The sequence below is a fragment of the Manis javanica genome, chromosome X, assembly GCF_040802235.1.
Source record: "Manis javanica isolate MJ-LG chromosome X, MJ_LKY, whole genome shotgun sequence".
Classification (NCBI taxonomy): Eukaryota; Metazoa; Chordata; class Mammalia; order Pholidota; family Manidae; genus Manis; species Manis javanica.
The window spans coordinates 125,849,239-125,867,003 of record NC_133174.1 but is presented as its reverse complement, the minus strand read 5'-3'; the positions used below and the strand labels follow the sequence as shown (position 1 = coordinate 125,867,003).

General features: G+C 41.3%; 1 protein-coding gene across 4 annotated transcripts in view; it reads right to left on the bottom strand.

Annotated features, from left to right (window-relative positions):
- The window catches only part of FHL1 (four and a half LIM domains 1), a 58,343-nt gene that overhangs the window by 11,521 nt on the left and 29,057 nt on the right, over positions 1 to 17,765 (bottom strand). For 2 of the 4 annotated variants that reach the window (XM_017659074.3, XM_017659078.3), the window contains exon 1: positions 494 to 648. The exons of the other annotated variants lie outside the window; for them this stretch is intronic. In XM_017659074.3, the coding sequence (XP_017514563.1) occupies positions 494 to 515 (22 nt within the window). In that variant the 5' untranslated portion in view covers positions 516 to 648. Of the gene's footprint in view, positions 1 to 493; positions 649 to 17,765 lie in introns of those variants that run through there. 4 annotated transcript variants of the gene reach the window in all.

Genomic DNA, 17,765 nt, shown 5'->3' with positions numbered 1-17,765 from the left:
GTTCCACGAGTTTGTCCCTTTCTGTTTCTTCAGGAAGACTAAAGACATTGTTCAGACAAAGGGAAGATGTGGTAAGTCATTATGGACTTCTGAGTTATAAATACGCCTCCTTGCAGCTCCATATTCATTTGACCTTTTCTCAACACCTTAAATTTGATTTAAAGCAGTCAACAAGAAGATTCGTATCTTATAAATAAAAAATTCCTCATCAAAAACAATTCTTTCCTTCCACAATCTCTTAAGAGTTTCATAAAATGTGAAATACAGTAATACATTTATATTTTTAAAAATAAGCCACTCAAACTGCTAGTTTTAATTGAATAAGAATCACCTTTTCTCTTAGACTCAGCACTTGAGGAAGACCAGGACAGAACAGAGATGATCTATGACTTATTTACTATTCAGACAAGACTAAAATCATTTCGAGAAGTACCTTTAGTTAAGTAACAAAACTGTGCTTAACAACAGACGATAAAGAATGTGAAGCTTTTACCTGAGTGTCTGTGGGAAGCCATGGCTCAGAGACCAAGTTCAGGAGCAGCACCTAGACGAGTCTTCCCTCAATCGCAGCTGATAAGGCTGTGGCTCATTTGTGAACATACATTTAAGGGGAAGCGGCCAACACAAAAATAACCGAGAGCAGATGGCCCACCCCTCCCCAGAGATCACAACCTTAATCCCACTAGAAAATTCTTAACCATTTTAGGTGATCCAAGGGAGAAGAATAGGACCCAGTAAAAATACCAAACACTACATATAAATACCTGTGGGGCTACTCAGCATCCAAATTAGCTCCAGAGCCAGAGAGGCCACATAGAAAGTCATCCCTGTACTGGAATAAAATTTGGACTCGGCTCTGGCATAGCTGAACGCTGAGCCACCCTTATTAATCTACTTTATGTGCCTAAAGAGCTTGCATTTGGCTCTATGAAGAATTTGTTTTTGTGCTGTTCATGATAAAAGTAACTATAAGAGAGAGATGTATGTTAGCAGTGAAATTAAAAGGGATTTGACACCGAGGGCATTATCGACGTCCTCTTTGGTATGTACCAGAGTTCTGCAGAACACTGAAAAGAGCAATTCTAGCCACATATCTCTCCAGTGTCAAGCAGAGCAGGACAGGAGAAGCCGAGGTCCTGCGGCTGGCTGACAAGGCCCTCCAAGACCCCCTGCCCCATTCCTTCCCTACCTCATCCCTGCTGCCCTCCCTCCCTTTGCTCCGGCCTCGCAGCGGGCCTCCTGGCCTTCTCACCCTCCAGACACACCCCTGCCTCAGGCTTCCAGTGCTGATTCCCCTCAGCACAGAGCTTCTCCCCGTTGCTTTTTTGCAAGTCACCTCTTCAGTGACATTATCTTTGAAATTAAAAATGCAGCCGGGCTCCCTGCCCCAGCTCTCCCTGTCCGCTTCCACAATTTGTTCCCCACAATAATTATTTGTTGAAAAAAATGGACTAACAAAAAAAGTGTTAATCAAGCCTCATATAAAACTAAAACATAGTCCCACCTGGAACCCCAAAAGTGGCTTTGGCCATTGAACTGGGGGCCAGGGGCATGCTTTACTTGTCTTCCCATGCCACGTCTATAGCGGGAAATCAATAAATGCTTTGTGGATAAATAAATGCATGATTTTTTACAATTCTTATGCTCTTCAAACGTTTAATGAAAAAAGTTACTCGAAAACATAGCTGACATGGTCAGTTACTCCTAGTTAGCTGGAAAATGATAGAACAATAAAAGCCAGGACGTTACAGGCTTTTATTTCACATGTTCAGGTAAAAAAAAAATCTGCCTGGGAAAAGAAGGGAAGTGACATTGAGCTCTCACCCACGCCTCTCTACCTGTTTCTTATCCAGCCTGATTAAATTATGGCAGGGAGATTGGCCCATTTGAACAGTATCACACCCCTAAAATAAACTTAAACTTTTCACCTAGAGGAAATGTGCTTATTTTATGAGATGATTAACCTTTATGAACCCTAAATTTTAGGTTTTGGTAAGGTATATTTTTAGGTAGAGCTAAGGTATTTTTAAATGCCTCTCTTAGTGCTGTGAACAATTGCTCAGTGTGCCAAATGCTTTCCTCTAGGAAGTCAGGCCTGGGTTCCAGCCACGCGCCAGGAGGTGTATTCCTTTAGCAAGTATCATAGTCCGTTTAGTTGTCTGGTCAAAGTGAAAACAGAATATGGACAGGCTCATAGCCTCATGAAATGTGCAAATAAACATAACCCTATTTTGCCTGAAACACGAGAGAAAATACAAAGACAAGAGTGTTACTTTCTATTAATTAGTCAACTATATGAAAAGCCACTGTGAGCTGGGAGCCTGGCCCTACGACAACAGCATGTATTCCATCTGCAGCTTGCATCAACCAGATCCCTCTGCCTTCCTAAAAACTTCATGAAGTGTGACCACTGCCTGCTCTGACATTTGTCCTTACTGCCCCTGTGCTCAAGTCACAAAACTTTCACAAAACCAGACCAGGAAAGGCCCTTTGCGGGGTGAAAACCAGCTTCTCATGGGAAGAGCTGGTAAGTCTGCAGTCTTGGATCAGTGGTTCAGGACCCTTGACAGTTAGGTAGCAGACGTGGGAACCATTACTGGTTTCATTGGCTTCTGAGCCAACTTCATGACACATTAGCAGTATGATGCTTAATAATATCCTTAATAATCACCGTACTGTTCTCACAGCACCTTTACATCCAATTAGTGGTGGAGTTGGGTGGTGTCTGAGGAGCACCTCTCTGCGGTGTCCGCCACGTGTCAGGCCTCCCAGTCTCTCAAGCTTCTCTAGTGGCCAGTGGGATGAGTTTTCAGGGAGTCTGAGGCATCAAAACCCCTACGGTCCCCCCGGCATGTGATTCTCTAAGAACTATTTATTTTTGAGCTTCTCTACACATTCCTGTTTTCCAACTACTCTGCACTTGCATTTTAACCTGCCTTTGAGCTCCTCCTGTACACACCACCCAGCCATCCACTCATTTATTTCATAAGACAAGCACTTGTTGAACAGATATCCTACTATGAGGTGCAAGATATCCTAGTGGTCACAAATAAGATAGAGTCCTTCCTCCCAAGTGTACCAAGATCAACACACAAACGATTACCGTGCAAGATGGAGCGCGTGGCACCGAGATTTATCACAGGCAGAGATTACATCAGGTTTGGGGGATCAGACAAGACTTGATGGATGTGATGGTGACTCACCTGGTCCCGGGAGAATGGGTATGACTTCAGCACACAGAGAAGGGGGCATTCCAAGCAAAGGTGTAGTGTGAACAAAGGCATGGGAAAAACACAGGGCCTGCTCCAGAGGCAGCCCAGTGTGGGCAGGAGCCCAGGACAAGGGAACAGCAGTGCAGAAAATGGGCAAGAGATGGAAAGCCAGAGCCTGAGGGCCTTTCTGCACTTGGTGCCAGGGAAGGGTGGGATCCAAGGCTGGCAGTGCTGAGGAGGGTGGATCAGAGGAAGGGAGTCCGGAGGCCAGGAGTAAGTCTGCAAGGGGACTGCGGTGTCCAGAGGGGACACTCAGTGTAGACAACCAAGATGACACACAGAGGACACCATGGGGCAGGACGCAAAGGACTGGGGAATATATTGGAGGGCAAGGAGCTGGCCATCTCTCTGGGGTTGTGATTCTGGGTGATCAAGTAACTAATGAGGGACTTGGGCGGCAGGATGGGTGTGGGGCAAAAGGGTACTTTATTTGGGGCTTCATTGTGAGGTTCTCCTGAGATGCTAACCCCCTTTAATGGGATGATCCCAGTTGTCAAGAGAGAAATAAGGGCTACTGTGAGGTTACAGTAGAATCATGTTTGTGGGGATTCTCACACTGTAACCTAATCCCAGACTTGCCACCTCGGAACCACCACTGGGAGGATCAAACTTCTGAAGCTCAAAGTGGCCCAACCTAAGGGTCGAATGCGGCAAATTCCGGAGTTCCCCGCTCACAGCTCGGCTGCGGTCACCCTTCTCCCTTTGGTTTATTTTTCTTTGACCAAAGAAATTTCCAAATGGTTGAAAACTTATTCAGACAATTACTGGCCGTTAGTCATGGCCAGAGGCAAGAGGCTGGTAACAACCTGGAAAGGAGTCTGTAGATTTGTCAGTGGTTTCATGTTAATGTTTTTTTACATTTCTTCTTCTCCTCATGTCCACTACTAATAAATTTATACACGGCAAGTTTTTTTTTTCTCAACATAACTTTGTCCCTTCGCCAACAGTTTTAGTGACTGATTCCAACTGCGAGGTTGAGGCATCTAGTCATGCCCTATGATACGATGTGATTCAATGCTGAGCTCTCCGGAGTATTCCTTGTCCCAGGGGCTTTTGCCAGAAAAGCCCAGCCCAGCTTCAGCCATCTCATGTTCCTGTCAATCTTTGGGGTGGGAAGGGTACATTTTCTTATTGACAAGTCAAATTTTGCAAAGTCACTGCTTAAATGTCACAATTCAGGGCATACCTGTCAAAGAGTAGAATGAAGGAGCACCTCCCAGAACCACATGAAGGGCAATTTCATCACGTCAGACCCCAAAGAAAGCAAGCCTGGAATTCTCGCTCCCCAAAGGGTCTCTGGATTTCAGAGCAAAGGGAAGAAAGGCTAAGAAAGAGGAGGACCTGTTACAAATGAGTTAAGATACATGAAACAGAAGACCCTCTAAGTAGCAAAGCATTTTGAAAATGCTGTTCAACTGAACAGTGAAGACCTGTTCAGTTCACAATTAACGAGGGCCGAGAAGGTTTCCTTATAACACTCATTCAGAGATTAAGAATTTAAACAAGAGCCATGTCATTTGAGTTTTGAAATGATTAGTAAGTTTTAAATGTCTCCTGTCTCCAAAGTCTGCCCCTTTCTATACTGCTAGGAGACTCTCACCAAGGTGTAGGAGCCATCCCAACCACATCCTCTAGATGTTTGTGTGGGCCTCTCACCAGAAATCACCATCAGGACGACACTGAACAAATGGCTTTCCAAGTAAGCCACCATGCTGATTTAGATTAAAAAAAAACAAATAGAGGTGGTACTTAAAAGAGAAAATAAAAAGAAAAATGATAGAAGCAAAGAAACAAAACCAGAAATAGTTTTAAAAGGAAATACATAATGCAAACACAGTCTTAGATCAGAGGAAAATGAATGTTGCATGAAACTGAGATGCCCACGGAGATAAATCCTTGTCATATTTTAGGTGTTAAAATTCTCTTCCAGTCTATTTCTACTACCCACTTGTGATATATCTGTTTTATTTCTATGTTGCCATGTGCCATGACTCAAAACACCCTTTCAATCATGCTAAGTCCTGGCATTCACCAAGCCCACCTGTTATGGACATTTCAAGACTCTGATAGATGCTTGAAGGCTAAACAATCCATGACCCTCATCTGTAATGTACCCAGCTGATTAACATCCATAACAGGAAAGAACAGCAAATCAAATAAGCTTCCATCTCTTTATTTTCAATGCTGCTAACTGAGATTGACCACCTTTTTCCTGTTGTGAGATCTCAACCAGTATCATGTAATCTGTCTTCATTTCCCAAAGGACTGGACTTCATGCATTACCTAATTATGCAGTGTTTTGATTCCCAATCAGGGGATAGCCCTAGAATTCAGTGTAAAGGCTGGTAACACTCATGAGTGGTTCTGTGCACTCTGGTCACAATGCACAGAAGTGTGAGTGGGGACACCAGAGGAGGAGAGGCATCAAGCAGCGATCAGTGTGCCACTCAGCAAGTCTAGATTTTGTTAGGCAACAGAGTTGACTGATAGCAGGGGCAATCCAGATTCCTGGACGACTGAAGGTACCTAGGGTGAAAACCTTACTTGGTTCCCATCTGCCAAGTTTCCCCGAGGGCCATTATTTGTCTGCCTGAGTAGTACCTCTGTTCAGATTTGAAGCAGGTATTCATAGGAAGACTCAGGAGGCTGGCAGTCCATGGTGATTCATCTCTGAGAGAGCGAACATGAATGCCTTTCTGTGGAAGGAGCTATTGTTTGCAAGGATGGGCACTGCCGTGAGAGAACACAGCAGTAAGATCAAGGTAAAGGTCAGTGGGATGTTGTGTGTGGCCTGCCATGAAGTTACTATTCCAAAAGGCAGCTGGTTTTGTCTGTCAGTCTGTGCGTGGTGAGCACGGAGTACAAAGGGTGGGGCCTCTGGGTATTTCCACCTTCATAAAGACTGCATTCTGACAGAGTTGGAAATGATCTTGGACACCATCTAGTCCAACAACCTCATTTGACAGATGGGAAAACTAAGGACTAGAGATGGGAGACGACTTGCTTCACTGCGTTAACAGCAGCTCCAGGTCTAGGACCTGAGTGCCCAGACAACAGGGGCAGTCCTCCTCACACAGTATCACGCTGTTGCCCGTGAGAGGCTTTACTTGTAATAATGTAAAACGTAGGAATTCAATTTATGGTAAAAGGGGTTCACGGGCCCCTGACTTTTGATAGTCTAATCAAAGGGACTATAAACTTCAGCCGAGATAACTGGGAGGGGGCAGTTGACATAGGGCCAGGAGAGCTAAGGAGCAGGGTGATGGAGGAGCAGAGGGTCCACCTGGAACAGCTGACACTCAAGGAGCACGAGTGAGTAGTGTCAAAGCTCTTGAAGTCAAGCAATAAGTTGACTGTGCCAGGCTGCAAGGACATGAATAGAATGACAGGAACACGAAGTCCAGCAAACAGAACACGAGAAGGAGTCTGCAGCTAGAGTGGCCAAAGGTCATGCCCTCAGAAAGGTCACATCACATTTACCTCAAATCCCAACCCTTCCTGTTCATTTTCAAATAGTGTGATAATCAGAGAGAACAAATAGGTGAGTATGTACCTTGTAGAAATAAGAATAGACTGTCTAAGGCATGGAAAAGTAAACCAAGAGTGATGGTGATCATCCTGTTGCATTCAGTGGAATGCAGATAGAATGCGTTAGACTGGACCATAATGGTTTTGAAGGCTTCCATGAAAAAAATGGAAGTCTTAACTTTATATGAGACTGTTTGAACAACTAATACGGTTGTAAGACAAATAATAGTTGAATTTGCCCTGAGTTTAATATGGGCATATCTATTTTATAAAGTTTCAAGGGAACAAGTGTAGTGACTAAGGGCATGGATTCTGGAACCAGAATGTCTAAAATCGAATCCTGCCTCCAGCATGCTGGTTGTGTGCAAGCAAGGTTTACTTAAGTTTTCTATGACTTAATTTGCTTATCTGTTCAATGGGGATAACAAGACTACCTTTGTTAACAAGGCTTGTGAGAAATAAAGTAGTATATATTTGCACTATTTAGAACAGTGGCTAGCACACAGTAAGGACAGTATATTATTTATTCCATGGGCTCTAAAAATGAGGAAGCCACAAGCAGGAGGTTCCTGCAAAAGAGGAGTTTATCTTCCAAGTTTACCAGTTCACATGGAATATGAGGAAGAGAGATAAGAGCACAGGATCTTGGGCAAGAGCCCAGCTCTAAGGATTATGAGCCTGAGAATGACTGGGGCACCAAGAGAACAATTCTAAAAGTCCTAGGACCTCAGAGGAATCAGCCTCTGACAGCAGGGCAGCCCAGAGGAGAGAACTGTATATCCCACATGGATGAGGAGGGTTTAGGAAGAGATGATGGAGACCTAGAGAGAACGAAATTCTGCCCCCTTGATCCTCTACTGAAAATAAAAGCCCCATTAGGTCTGGGTCACCTGTTCAACCTTCAGGTGGGGAAGGATCTTCCCTATATCCCTCCTACCAAGTAAGGGTCCAGTGAGCCCAATGGATGATCAGATTTTCCAACGTGATGAACACGGGCTCGCTCTGATGAGACTAATTAATGATAGCAGGCCACCCATGGTTCATGTCTCTGATCTTAAGCTGCCCTATGAAGATCAACAACAAAGAGAGGCCACCTGTACCATCAGGAACTGCAGCTCCGGCCACAACATAGGGTAGGTTTCTACAGAATACAGAGTTAATTCTGAATGAATGCCAAGGACATGGATCTGAAAGACCCTAACTTATTAGGCCACTTACAGGAAGGGCTCAGCAGCTCAGCTGAAGTAAGGCTGCTTGCAGGGAAACTTGCCTGGAGCGTGCACAGCAGTACCTGAGGTCTCAGGGGTGGCATAACTGAAATATGCATTCTCTGCTCTACTCCTGACCAAAGATACATTGCAGCCACCCCAACCCCAAAATGAACGTGTTAAAGCACCTGGAGTTGGGAAGACTGACAGACCATTATCTGACCAACCCATGGACAGGCCAGATGCTGTGATGGCAGCTGTCCTGCTGGACAACAATCCCCAGTGACGCAGCACCTATGAACAGTGAGAAGCTATATTCTTAGATCCACCCACCTCACCCCAGAGCCCTGAAGCAAATCCTCTTCTCTTAGGAAGGGCTCCTTAAGCCCTGTGACACAGCTCGCCCGGCGAGAACCCAAGGAAGAGCACAGGGCTGCCTCCTGGGTACAGGGAGGCAGGCTGTGGCACAGATAGCTGTGGGATCAGCTGTGAGGGGAGGAAGGGCCTCCTAGTGGCAAGGCCTGGGGCAGGCCTGCAGCCACAATACTCAGTCCCATATAACTGAAGATCCTTTATTTGGTTATTTTGCCTAAGTTCTATCCACCAGGGTGTCATTTGGGTAAACATTATTTCCCGATAAAATGAAAAGAGTGCTGAGTGTTAGCGAAAGCACCTAAAGGATCTGAAATCCTCTGGCATTATAGCAGTGCCCTGCGAACTGTGCTACGATGCAAGTATTTCTCAGGTGGAAACTTGAGAGGGTTGTTCATTGTTTTATATGCTCACAGTCATTCTTAAAGTTTCCATGTCCATGACTTCAGCAAATTGTTTTCTATTTTACCTTATTTATTGGGATGTAATTTACACACCATAAAATTCAGCCTTTTCAAGTGTACACTTCAGTGATTTTTAGTATACTTATAAACAATTACCCTGATCTAGTTTCAGCACATTTTCACCACCAACAAAAAAGAAAAAGAAAAAGAACAAAAATCCCTCCAGCCATTAACAGTCACTCCCTATTCCCTCTTCCCCTCAACCCCTGGCAGCCATTGATCTACTTTCTGTCTCCGTGGATTTGCCCATTCTGGACACTTCACATAAACGGGATCATACAGTATGATCTTTTGGGCCTGGCTCCTTTCATTAAGCCTGATGTTTGCAAGCTTCAAGATGTAGTATGTATCAACACTACATTCTGCTTTACTGCTGAATAATATTCCATCTTATAGACACACCACACCCTGTTAATTCATCTATCAGCTGATGGATGTGAGTTGTTTCACTTTTTACCTATTTGAATAATGCTGCTGTGAACATTCTTTTTTTGTGTGCAGATTTATTTTTAAAATATATACTGTTGAAAAGGTACATGTGTATAACAGTGAATGAAGTCTTCTCCCCTGCCTGTCCCCCAGATGCCCATTTCTCCCTCTTCATCAGTAACCAATGATACCACAGTCTTCTTATGTTCCCAGAGATACTGGACAAAGGAAAAATAGGTAGCTATATTCTTTTCCTTTTTCCTTTTGAAAAAACATAATAGTGATATACTATAACTTGCTTTTTCTACTGAATATATTTTAGGGAATTTTCCATGTTAGTAAAGAGCTTCCACTTCAGAACATGAACACAGTATTCAACTGTGTAGATACACAACAGCCTACTTAATCAGTCCCCTATTGACAGACATTCAAGTTGTTTCCAGAATGTTCTTACAAACAATCCTGTCAGAGATATACAAAGCTTAATATGATGGAACGAACCAACTAAAAAAGTAGTAAGTTAGTTTTTGATCAGATTGCTTTCCTGTAACACAGGAGTCAACTGCACTAAAACAAGGAGAGTTGTGATCTACAAGGGAAAGGAGAGAGAGAAAGGAAAACGGTGAAAGGATCTCAAGTGGGTCATGCAGTGCCCACCAGAGCTTCCTGAAATGGCAGGTTACTTTTGTTTACGCAGCAAAGATGCTGTCTGGGAATCCCACGCCAACTGGGCTAAGGTTACTCTCAGTTAATAAGCCACCTAGACAGGAGGAGGTGGCTTTTGATTCCAAGTCTAGTGCTCTTTGCACCAAACCACAATGCCTCGCCAGTGAATTACATAACAATAAACCGAGTAACACACTTATCCTGACGGCACACACATACACATATGCTCCCTGTGGTGCTGCACCACGAGAGATCAGCGGCAATGGAGGATCGACTTTTCAAAATTAAGGAGGCACTTGGTGTTCATCAAGTCTTTAGACTGAAAAGCTGTAAAGTATACATGGTATTTGATTTTCAAATGTTCATGTTCTCTTCTTTATTGATTTTGAAAAATTAAAGGCGGCTTCTCAGCTGGGGATTATAATAGATCAACCTGAGCTGGGGACAAGCCCTTCTGGACGATTAGACTGGCATCCTGTCACTGATGCATACTGCCAGCAAAGTATACGGCTCTGAGTCACAGGTCTGACATTAAAACTGCATGCTGGGAAAACGCAAGACCATACTTGTTCGTTAGAGAAACCTCTTAGGGACTTTTCAACTCTATCTGTATCAGAGTTTTAAATTAACCCGGTAAGTGTTCCTTCTTCTTTAAAGCAGAAAAGGAGCTCAAGGTCTGTCTTCTCAAAAGTCAGCCTTTTCTGAAATGGGCGCTTGTGCTTTTAAAGGTCACATAACTAACTGAAGCCAAGTGACTCTGTCCTATCTGTCACTGACCTCCCTGTTTCCACGGACAAACAAGAGAAAGAAATGTCACCAATAGCCCACTCTAATCTCACAGCAAACATTTAAAATTTCAGGAAAAGGAGTTGATGTTTATACACTAGCATAACACATGCAAGTCATTTTAGAAATATGTCTCTACCACCTATTTTTGTTAGATATTAAATGAGGGATCCTCAGTTATGGTGTTGTGGCAGCTCAGTATGGTGAACCAGGAACGTTATAAAAATCACAAAACTGAACAATTTTAATCTCCTCAAGCTGTCTACTCATGTAATGTCAAAAATGCTAAAGCCTGTAGAAATGGTCATATGGACAAGGAAGTGCACAGAGAGGGGCTTCATTCAGGACTGTGAAACAGGACATTTAATTCTAAAACAGTTTTAGCAAGTTCAAAACGAATTACAAGTTAACTTTGTAATAACAGGTTGGGACAATGGTATAGAAGTTACATGAAGTTTAAGCTTTCATTTAATGAAAAGAACAATGAGGGTTTTGTTGACTTTACCATTTTCTAACTCAGGAATGAGCAATAGGTGTGGAATGAAAAACTCCAGAGAGAGTTCCTGGTTGTTGGGCTGCTCACTAGCCACGTTAATTTTTCTTCCTTATCAGTAAAATGGGGACATTAAGGGACATTAATACCTGTTCTGCTCTTCCTATAGAACTGTTTTAGGAACCAAATTAAATCTTATGTGTCCAAGTATTGTATGAACTGAAAAGTAATATCAAAATAATATGTTTGTGAAAGAAAAAAATCATTATCAGGCTTTGTACCTAACTAGGTAGTGTCTTTGAATCTTTCAAGGGATTTAATTTTTCACATGACTCACACAATTTTCCCAATAAACACACACACATTCGTCATGCACCACAAAATCCAGTTAACATATCATTGTGAAAAGACTGACTATCTTCATGATAGGGATTCTCTCATGTTAGTCCAAATTTGCAAGGATAGAGAATCTAGAAAATAATCACATGGGTATTTCAGTTTTACTTAGGGTCTAGCTATGTAATCCTCTGGATATTTAGTTAATATTCAATTCTCTGCAAAGGCACGAGTAGCTGGGAACAAATGTATAATGAGCAAGCTCCACATAAGCTTGGCTCTTTGCTTTGATCTAAAAATCAAAAGCATATTCCCTCTACATATTTGTAGAAGATAATTTTAGTGGTTTTAAGTAACTGACATGGTTTATCCTTCATTCTTTACAAAGAGAATTCCTTGGAAAGCTCTTAACAAAAGGAATAATTAAGCGAAGGTTAGTTTAAGATTTTTATTCCAGAAAAATTAAATAAAATGAGGAGCATTTTTTATTTTTGTTGCGGAATGGGCTGGAGATTTAGTAACAACTTGAAGAAGTGAGTTAATCCCTTTGTAACACAGCCAAGCCACGGTTTATTTTCCTACTGTTATGATGGTAACTTAGAACACACAGGACAACAATATCAAATGTCAATTCCCTCCAGAGTTGTTAGTTTCTAAATGCAGTAATTAGTAATTTGTCAAGATTATCATTCAACATTCAAATAATTTTTACACAGTAATTTGAACCTCCATGCCACCTTCTGTATCAAGTACTTAAATGCTATCAAATATAAACCAGGTACTGTTTTCATGAAATAAGACTACAAGGTGTTATACATGGATAAACTGAGACATTAGAAAGATTAAGTGTCTTGCCTTAAGAGAGGGGGGCGAGGTCAAACTAAGAATAGAAGCTCAAGTACTGTCACCTGTCCTAATCATAAATCTAGAAAACTTTCCACCTTCCCGCTAGCAGTTTAAGTACAAAGTCTAATCAATTTCTACGTGTTTTAACCAAACATTTTGCAGTAAGAAAATGAATCTTCTAAACTGATTTGTGGAAATATCATTTAATTAATAGTGAGACTGTACATATGAACTACAGATAAAGTATTCATACACAAAACTTTTTTCAAATAAAATTAAACATGATTAATCTTAATATCTAAATTCTAATAAGACAATTCAAAAACCTGAACTATAATAGAAATTAGATATAGTTTTATTATTTCTAATAAGCACCAGTTTAATTATTGGTGCTTATTAAACCATTACAGAACAAGTCAGTTACATTCTGAGATCAAAAAGCAAGTCAGTGGTAGAGGGAATCAAAACCTTTGCAACCTAAGAGCTTCTTCCAAGACCACAATACATATTCCTCAGTGCCAAGCTGCAGTTTTTGTGGATTTAAAGGGTATTGTGTCTGTCTGAGGGAGTTGGTAGCTTTTTTACAACTCCCTACATATAATGGTTTTAAAAATTCATGTTCCACTGACACATTAAAAATATATCTAATTACCCAGTTTCCCACCCACATTCCTGACCAAAATCCTGCCCAAAAGATGGTCTATCCTAACTTTTTGTTCTTACACACTAAATTTTCTTAGAAAGTCCAGAGATTGGGAACATACCAAAGATGAGTTTCTACCCAAGCAAAGCAGCTAGAACTGAAGTGGAAACTACAGGATTAGCCCCGAAAGGGAGTGGGAAAAGCTGCTTGGAAATGCTTTTAAGGGACCTCCTGCCAGTTAACTCAAGAGTGCAAGTGAAGAGTTCCAGAAGGAAATATACCCAGCCAACCCCCTGGGTCAAGGGGGAGTGGACACAATTCTGGGGATTGAGAATAAAGGGAACAACAACACAGCTTTGCAAGAATGTAGGGAGTGCTTTCCATATAAAGAGGGGCAAAAGCCGTATGCCTAACATCGTTCATCTCCATCCTGGTCTCACTCTTCCAGTTGTAACAAGAGTGTTTTTTAATAATTTGCACTTAACACCTTGACACCAGGGTTTGGGATCAGATCCAGCAGGGACCAATTTAGTCCTCAGTTAACTGCTCCCCTGCTTTCCAAATAAAATAGCTTTTGTTGGAATGACCAACACTTGATATTTACAAAACTGTTAAAGATAATCCTGCCTCTCTATAAGAATTGGAAGTTATTTGGCTCCTGTCTCAATGATAAAACAAAATTTACAAGTGTATCCCCATCTTTATTAGGGGTCAGCAACGTCTGAGTCATGAAAAAGTTCAGGTTTAAAAATAAACCAGTATTCTTTTCCAACTCCATGCCAGAACTCCAGAAAACCAGTTACTCTTAAAACAAAGCTCCTAAATTTTTTCCCAGTAGAACTGGGCATTTATTTTACATCTTTCTTCACAGGACTCTATGCCAACTTAGGCACATTTGTGTAGTGCTCAGAAAGCCAGATTCCACTTGTGAAAAAATCAGTGAAGTCATCTGACTGGTGAAATTGACTACATTTACTTGGAAATCCATCTGAAAACAATATGGGTTGATGGACAGAGGGACTGACAGCTATAGTATCAACCTGGTGCAACATAAGTGGCAGACTCTAGCTGATGGGTAGACAGGTGGTCACTGCAAGATCATTTCAAATTTGAAAGTCTTCATAATACAATGTTTGGGGGAAATAAAATTTGGATAAGCAAACATTAAAAAAAAATCGACTGCAGCTATACACAGATACCGTTTCCAAAAGGCATCAGAGACTATGGGCCCAGGATGTGGTACAATCCAGGGCGAAGGCACCAAAGTGAGTAACCACAGCCTCCCAGAGAAAAATATCTGCCAAAGGCGTTGGGAAGCTTTTCAAGCAAAACCAAAAGAGCCCTGCCAGTCGCAAAACGAGCTGCAATACTGCACATACATTTGCAGACTTCAGTTGAGCAGTCTGAGCTATTGGCCGAGAGAGAGAGAGAGAGAGAGAGAAAGAGAGAGACCTTTTTCGAAGGGTCCCTAATCCACTCACTCAGCCCCATCTGAGGGATGACACTGGAGCCAGCCTCCAGCCTCGTCACTACCTTTCCCCTTTTATGGTCGCTTCAAGTTGAAAGCATAGACTCATCTGTTTCCAGATTCCTAAAGGTACTAGGGAAAAAAAAAAAAGCTAAATATAACAGGTGGTAAGTGCTCATGGTAACTGGAAACCAGAATGTAACTTCAGCCTTCGCAGAGCAGTGCCGTAACACCAGGGCTTTAGTGAAATGGTCTCGCAGAAGACCTTTGTCTTTATTTCCACAACAGTAATATTACCCTGCCTTTGATGGATGACAGATAGGTGTTATTCAAAACTTTATTTTAAGTTGACATTAATAACCTTTACTTATTTTCAAGTCAATCAGTAGGTGTTCTCCAGCATGGTAAAATTTCTTACAACACAGTTGAGTATGTCTGCTGCTTTTTTTATTAGGTTTTTTTTTTTTTTTTAGTTTCTAAAAACAGTTCCATACACTTTGAAAAATCCAACTCAAACATTGGTGAAAGCTCTGAAATGTTTCTGTGAATCCTAGAGTTCCAGGGACTATACTGTGAAAAAACCACTAGACTAAGCAGGACCCTCTTTTTGTACTGCTAGTGTTTATGAAATCCGTGACCCTTAGGCAATGTAACTAAACCCTCTCAGGACTTTGTCTAAGTGGTAGCATGCTGGAAGCTTCCTGATCCTGATCTCTTTCCTTATCCCTATGGTATCTAACTCTAACCTTTTGCACCACTGTCCTCAATCCTAATTCTCCAGTTTATTCACATAAACAAGACTCTCAATTCTATTTCCTAGGCTGGTCTTCCAAGTTCCAACAACACAAATAATGTGACTGGGTGGGGTGGGGCAGTGATATGTATGTTTGTATACCTGCTGGTTAGAAACCAATGAAATGGATGGGTAGATGTGTGATAGCACAAATAGGGTGAAATGTTTCACTGCAGAATGTGGGTGGCAGAATATGAGTGTTCAGCATATAACTTCAACTTTTCTGTCTGATTGAAACACTTCATAATGAAGTTTTGGAAAAAATGATGTGATGCTACGCTGAGGTAGTAGTCACTGTTCTATTTGAGAATGTGCACCAGTAACATCAGGAATACTGATATTAATGGAATAGGGAGTCAAAGATCCTGAGCTTATTTATCTTGTGTAATAATACCACCATAGGCAATGGTTTGTAACTGGTAAGATGCCTTTCATTCAATTAATTGTATCTCTAGTAAATGCCTACTAAGCCTCTGGCACTAAATGCTAAATGATATGGAGGACACCAGAGAAAACACCAGTATTCTTGCTCCCAAAGAGCTTCCAGATTCCTGGGGAAAGCAGAGTACAGCAGCTCCCCCTTATCCATGAGGGATACATCCCAGTGGATGCCTGAAATCTTGGATACTACCAAGTCCTACATATATTGTTTTTTCCTTTACATACATACCCATGATAAAGTTTAATTTCTATAGTAGGCACAGTAAGGGATGAACAGCAATAACTAATGATAAAATAGAACAATTAAAACAATAAACTGCAATACAAGTTATGTGAATGTGTTCCCTCTCTCTCTCAAGATATCTTATTAAACTGTCCTCACCCTTCTTCTTGGGATGATGTAGGAGGATAAAATGCCTATATGATGAGAGGAAGAGAGGTGAATGACGTAGGCATGGGGACACAGCGTTAGGCTACTACTGACACTTTAGAAGAAGGAGCATCTGCTTCCGGACTGTGGTTGACCACAGGTAACTAAAACTGTGGAAAGTGAAACCCTTGATAAGTGGGGACTACTGTTCAATCTTATATGGTAACTCCAAACAAATCCTTGACTCTCTTTGTGCCTTAGACCGTCCCAGTAATAAAAATGGAAAATGCCCAAACCGCAAACCTTTGGAGAGGACCAAAGGCGTTGGGTCAAGATCTTGTGTAAAGTCTATGAGGATCAACAACACAGAGGACATAGCTGGGAACATAAAGGATGGGCTAAAAATACTGGAGATGTATTGTTTCCAGGTTCAATTCTGTCAAGCGTGAGCCCAATGCCAAGGGTGGAACTCATCCTCTCCAGTGAGTCAGCATTTGAACCACTTTAGTGGGCAAAAGGCACTACAGATCATGAATTATCTGGTCCATGCTCAGACAACTACAAATGCAAAACCTCTCACCAGAATTCACAGAAAAAGCTCCACTGGTTCTGGGAAAGAAACACTTGGAGTATTTTAAGTAAATTATTTGTTCAGAGCCCTGAAGAACATATAAAGATGGTCGTATCACATACATATATCACATAGTTTAAGAGATGTCCACAGACTCAGAAAGACCACAATTCTCACCAAACTACCTAAGGACCATTGCTTTACTACTCAGGTGAGCAACTGTTACAGAAACTGCTCATCCAATAAATGGACAGCCTTTGGTGAGAGATGCTATACAAAGTGTGAAGTTTATGTGGCTTATAGGAGAGGAAAGGAGGCTACAATTCTAAATACATTTTTATATATCTTGTCCCTTTTTATTTAAATTGATTTGATCACTAGAGGTGTTTAAACAAAACTGAAATAGTAACGATTAAAGAAACAATGAAATAATACATAACTATTATTAGCACAGTTCTCCACACTAAGCTTTCAACACATAAGGTGGATATGATCATGATGATGCAATGATAAATATGATAATCAAAGTGTTATTCTTCCTCAAGCATTATTAAGGGCTTTAGGCCTTAATGTTTTGATTTCTGTAAAAGGTTTGACTTCAGTTATGCTTACTATACTGATCATAATAAAATTTGTATGAGTTAGCTATGACCTTAATCTAATAAATTTCCTAAGTTCATGGTTATAAGATGCAGGAATTAAGGCTCTAAACCCAGAACTTAATGAGTATGTAACACTCATCTCACAAGCATGGATCTCTTTTACAAGTAAGTATCTGTTGTTGGCTTCTCAAGTCTTTGCCCTATTAATAGAAGAGTTGATGATGGAGAAAATCTTAAAACAATTTCCATATCCACTGAGTTTTATGATGCTAAAAAATGTTAATAAAAACTTAAGTATTCACAAGTTCCTATTGGACTTGAACTGAACTTGATGATAGATCTGAACCCTAATATTTTATTGGGTAATAAGAATATAAGGGCACTTATGTTGCTTAGTGCAATCCTTATTAATCATTTACTGACTCCTTTGTTTTGGTTTTAAAGAAAATTCACATACATGAGTTTGTTCCTACAGAA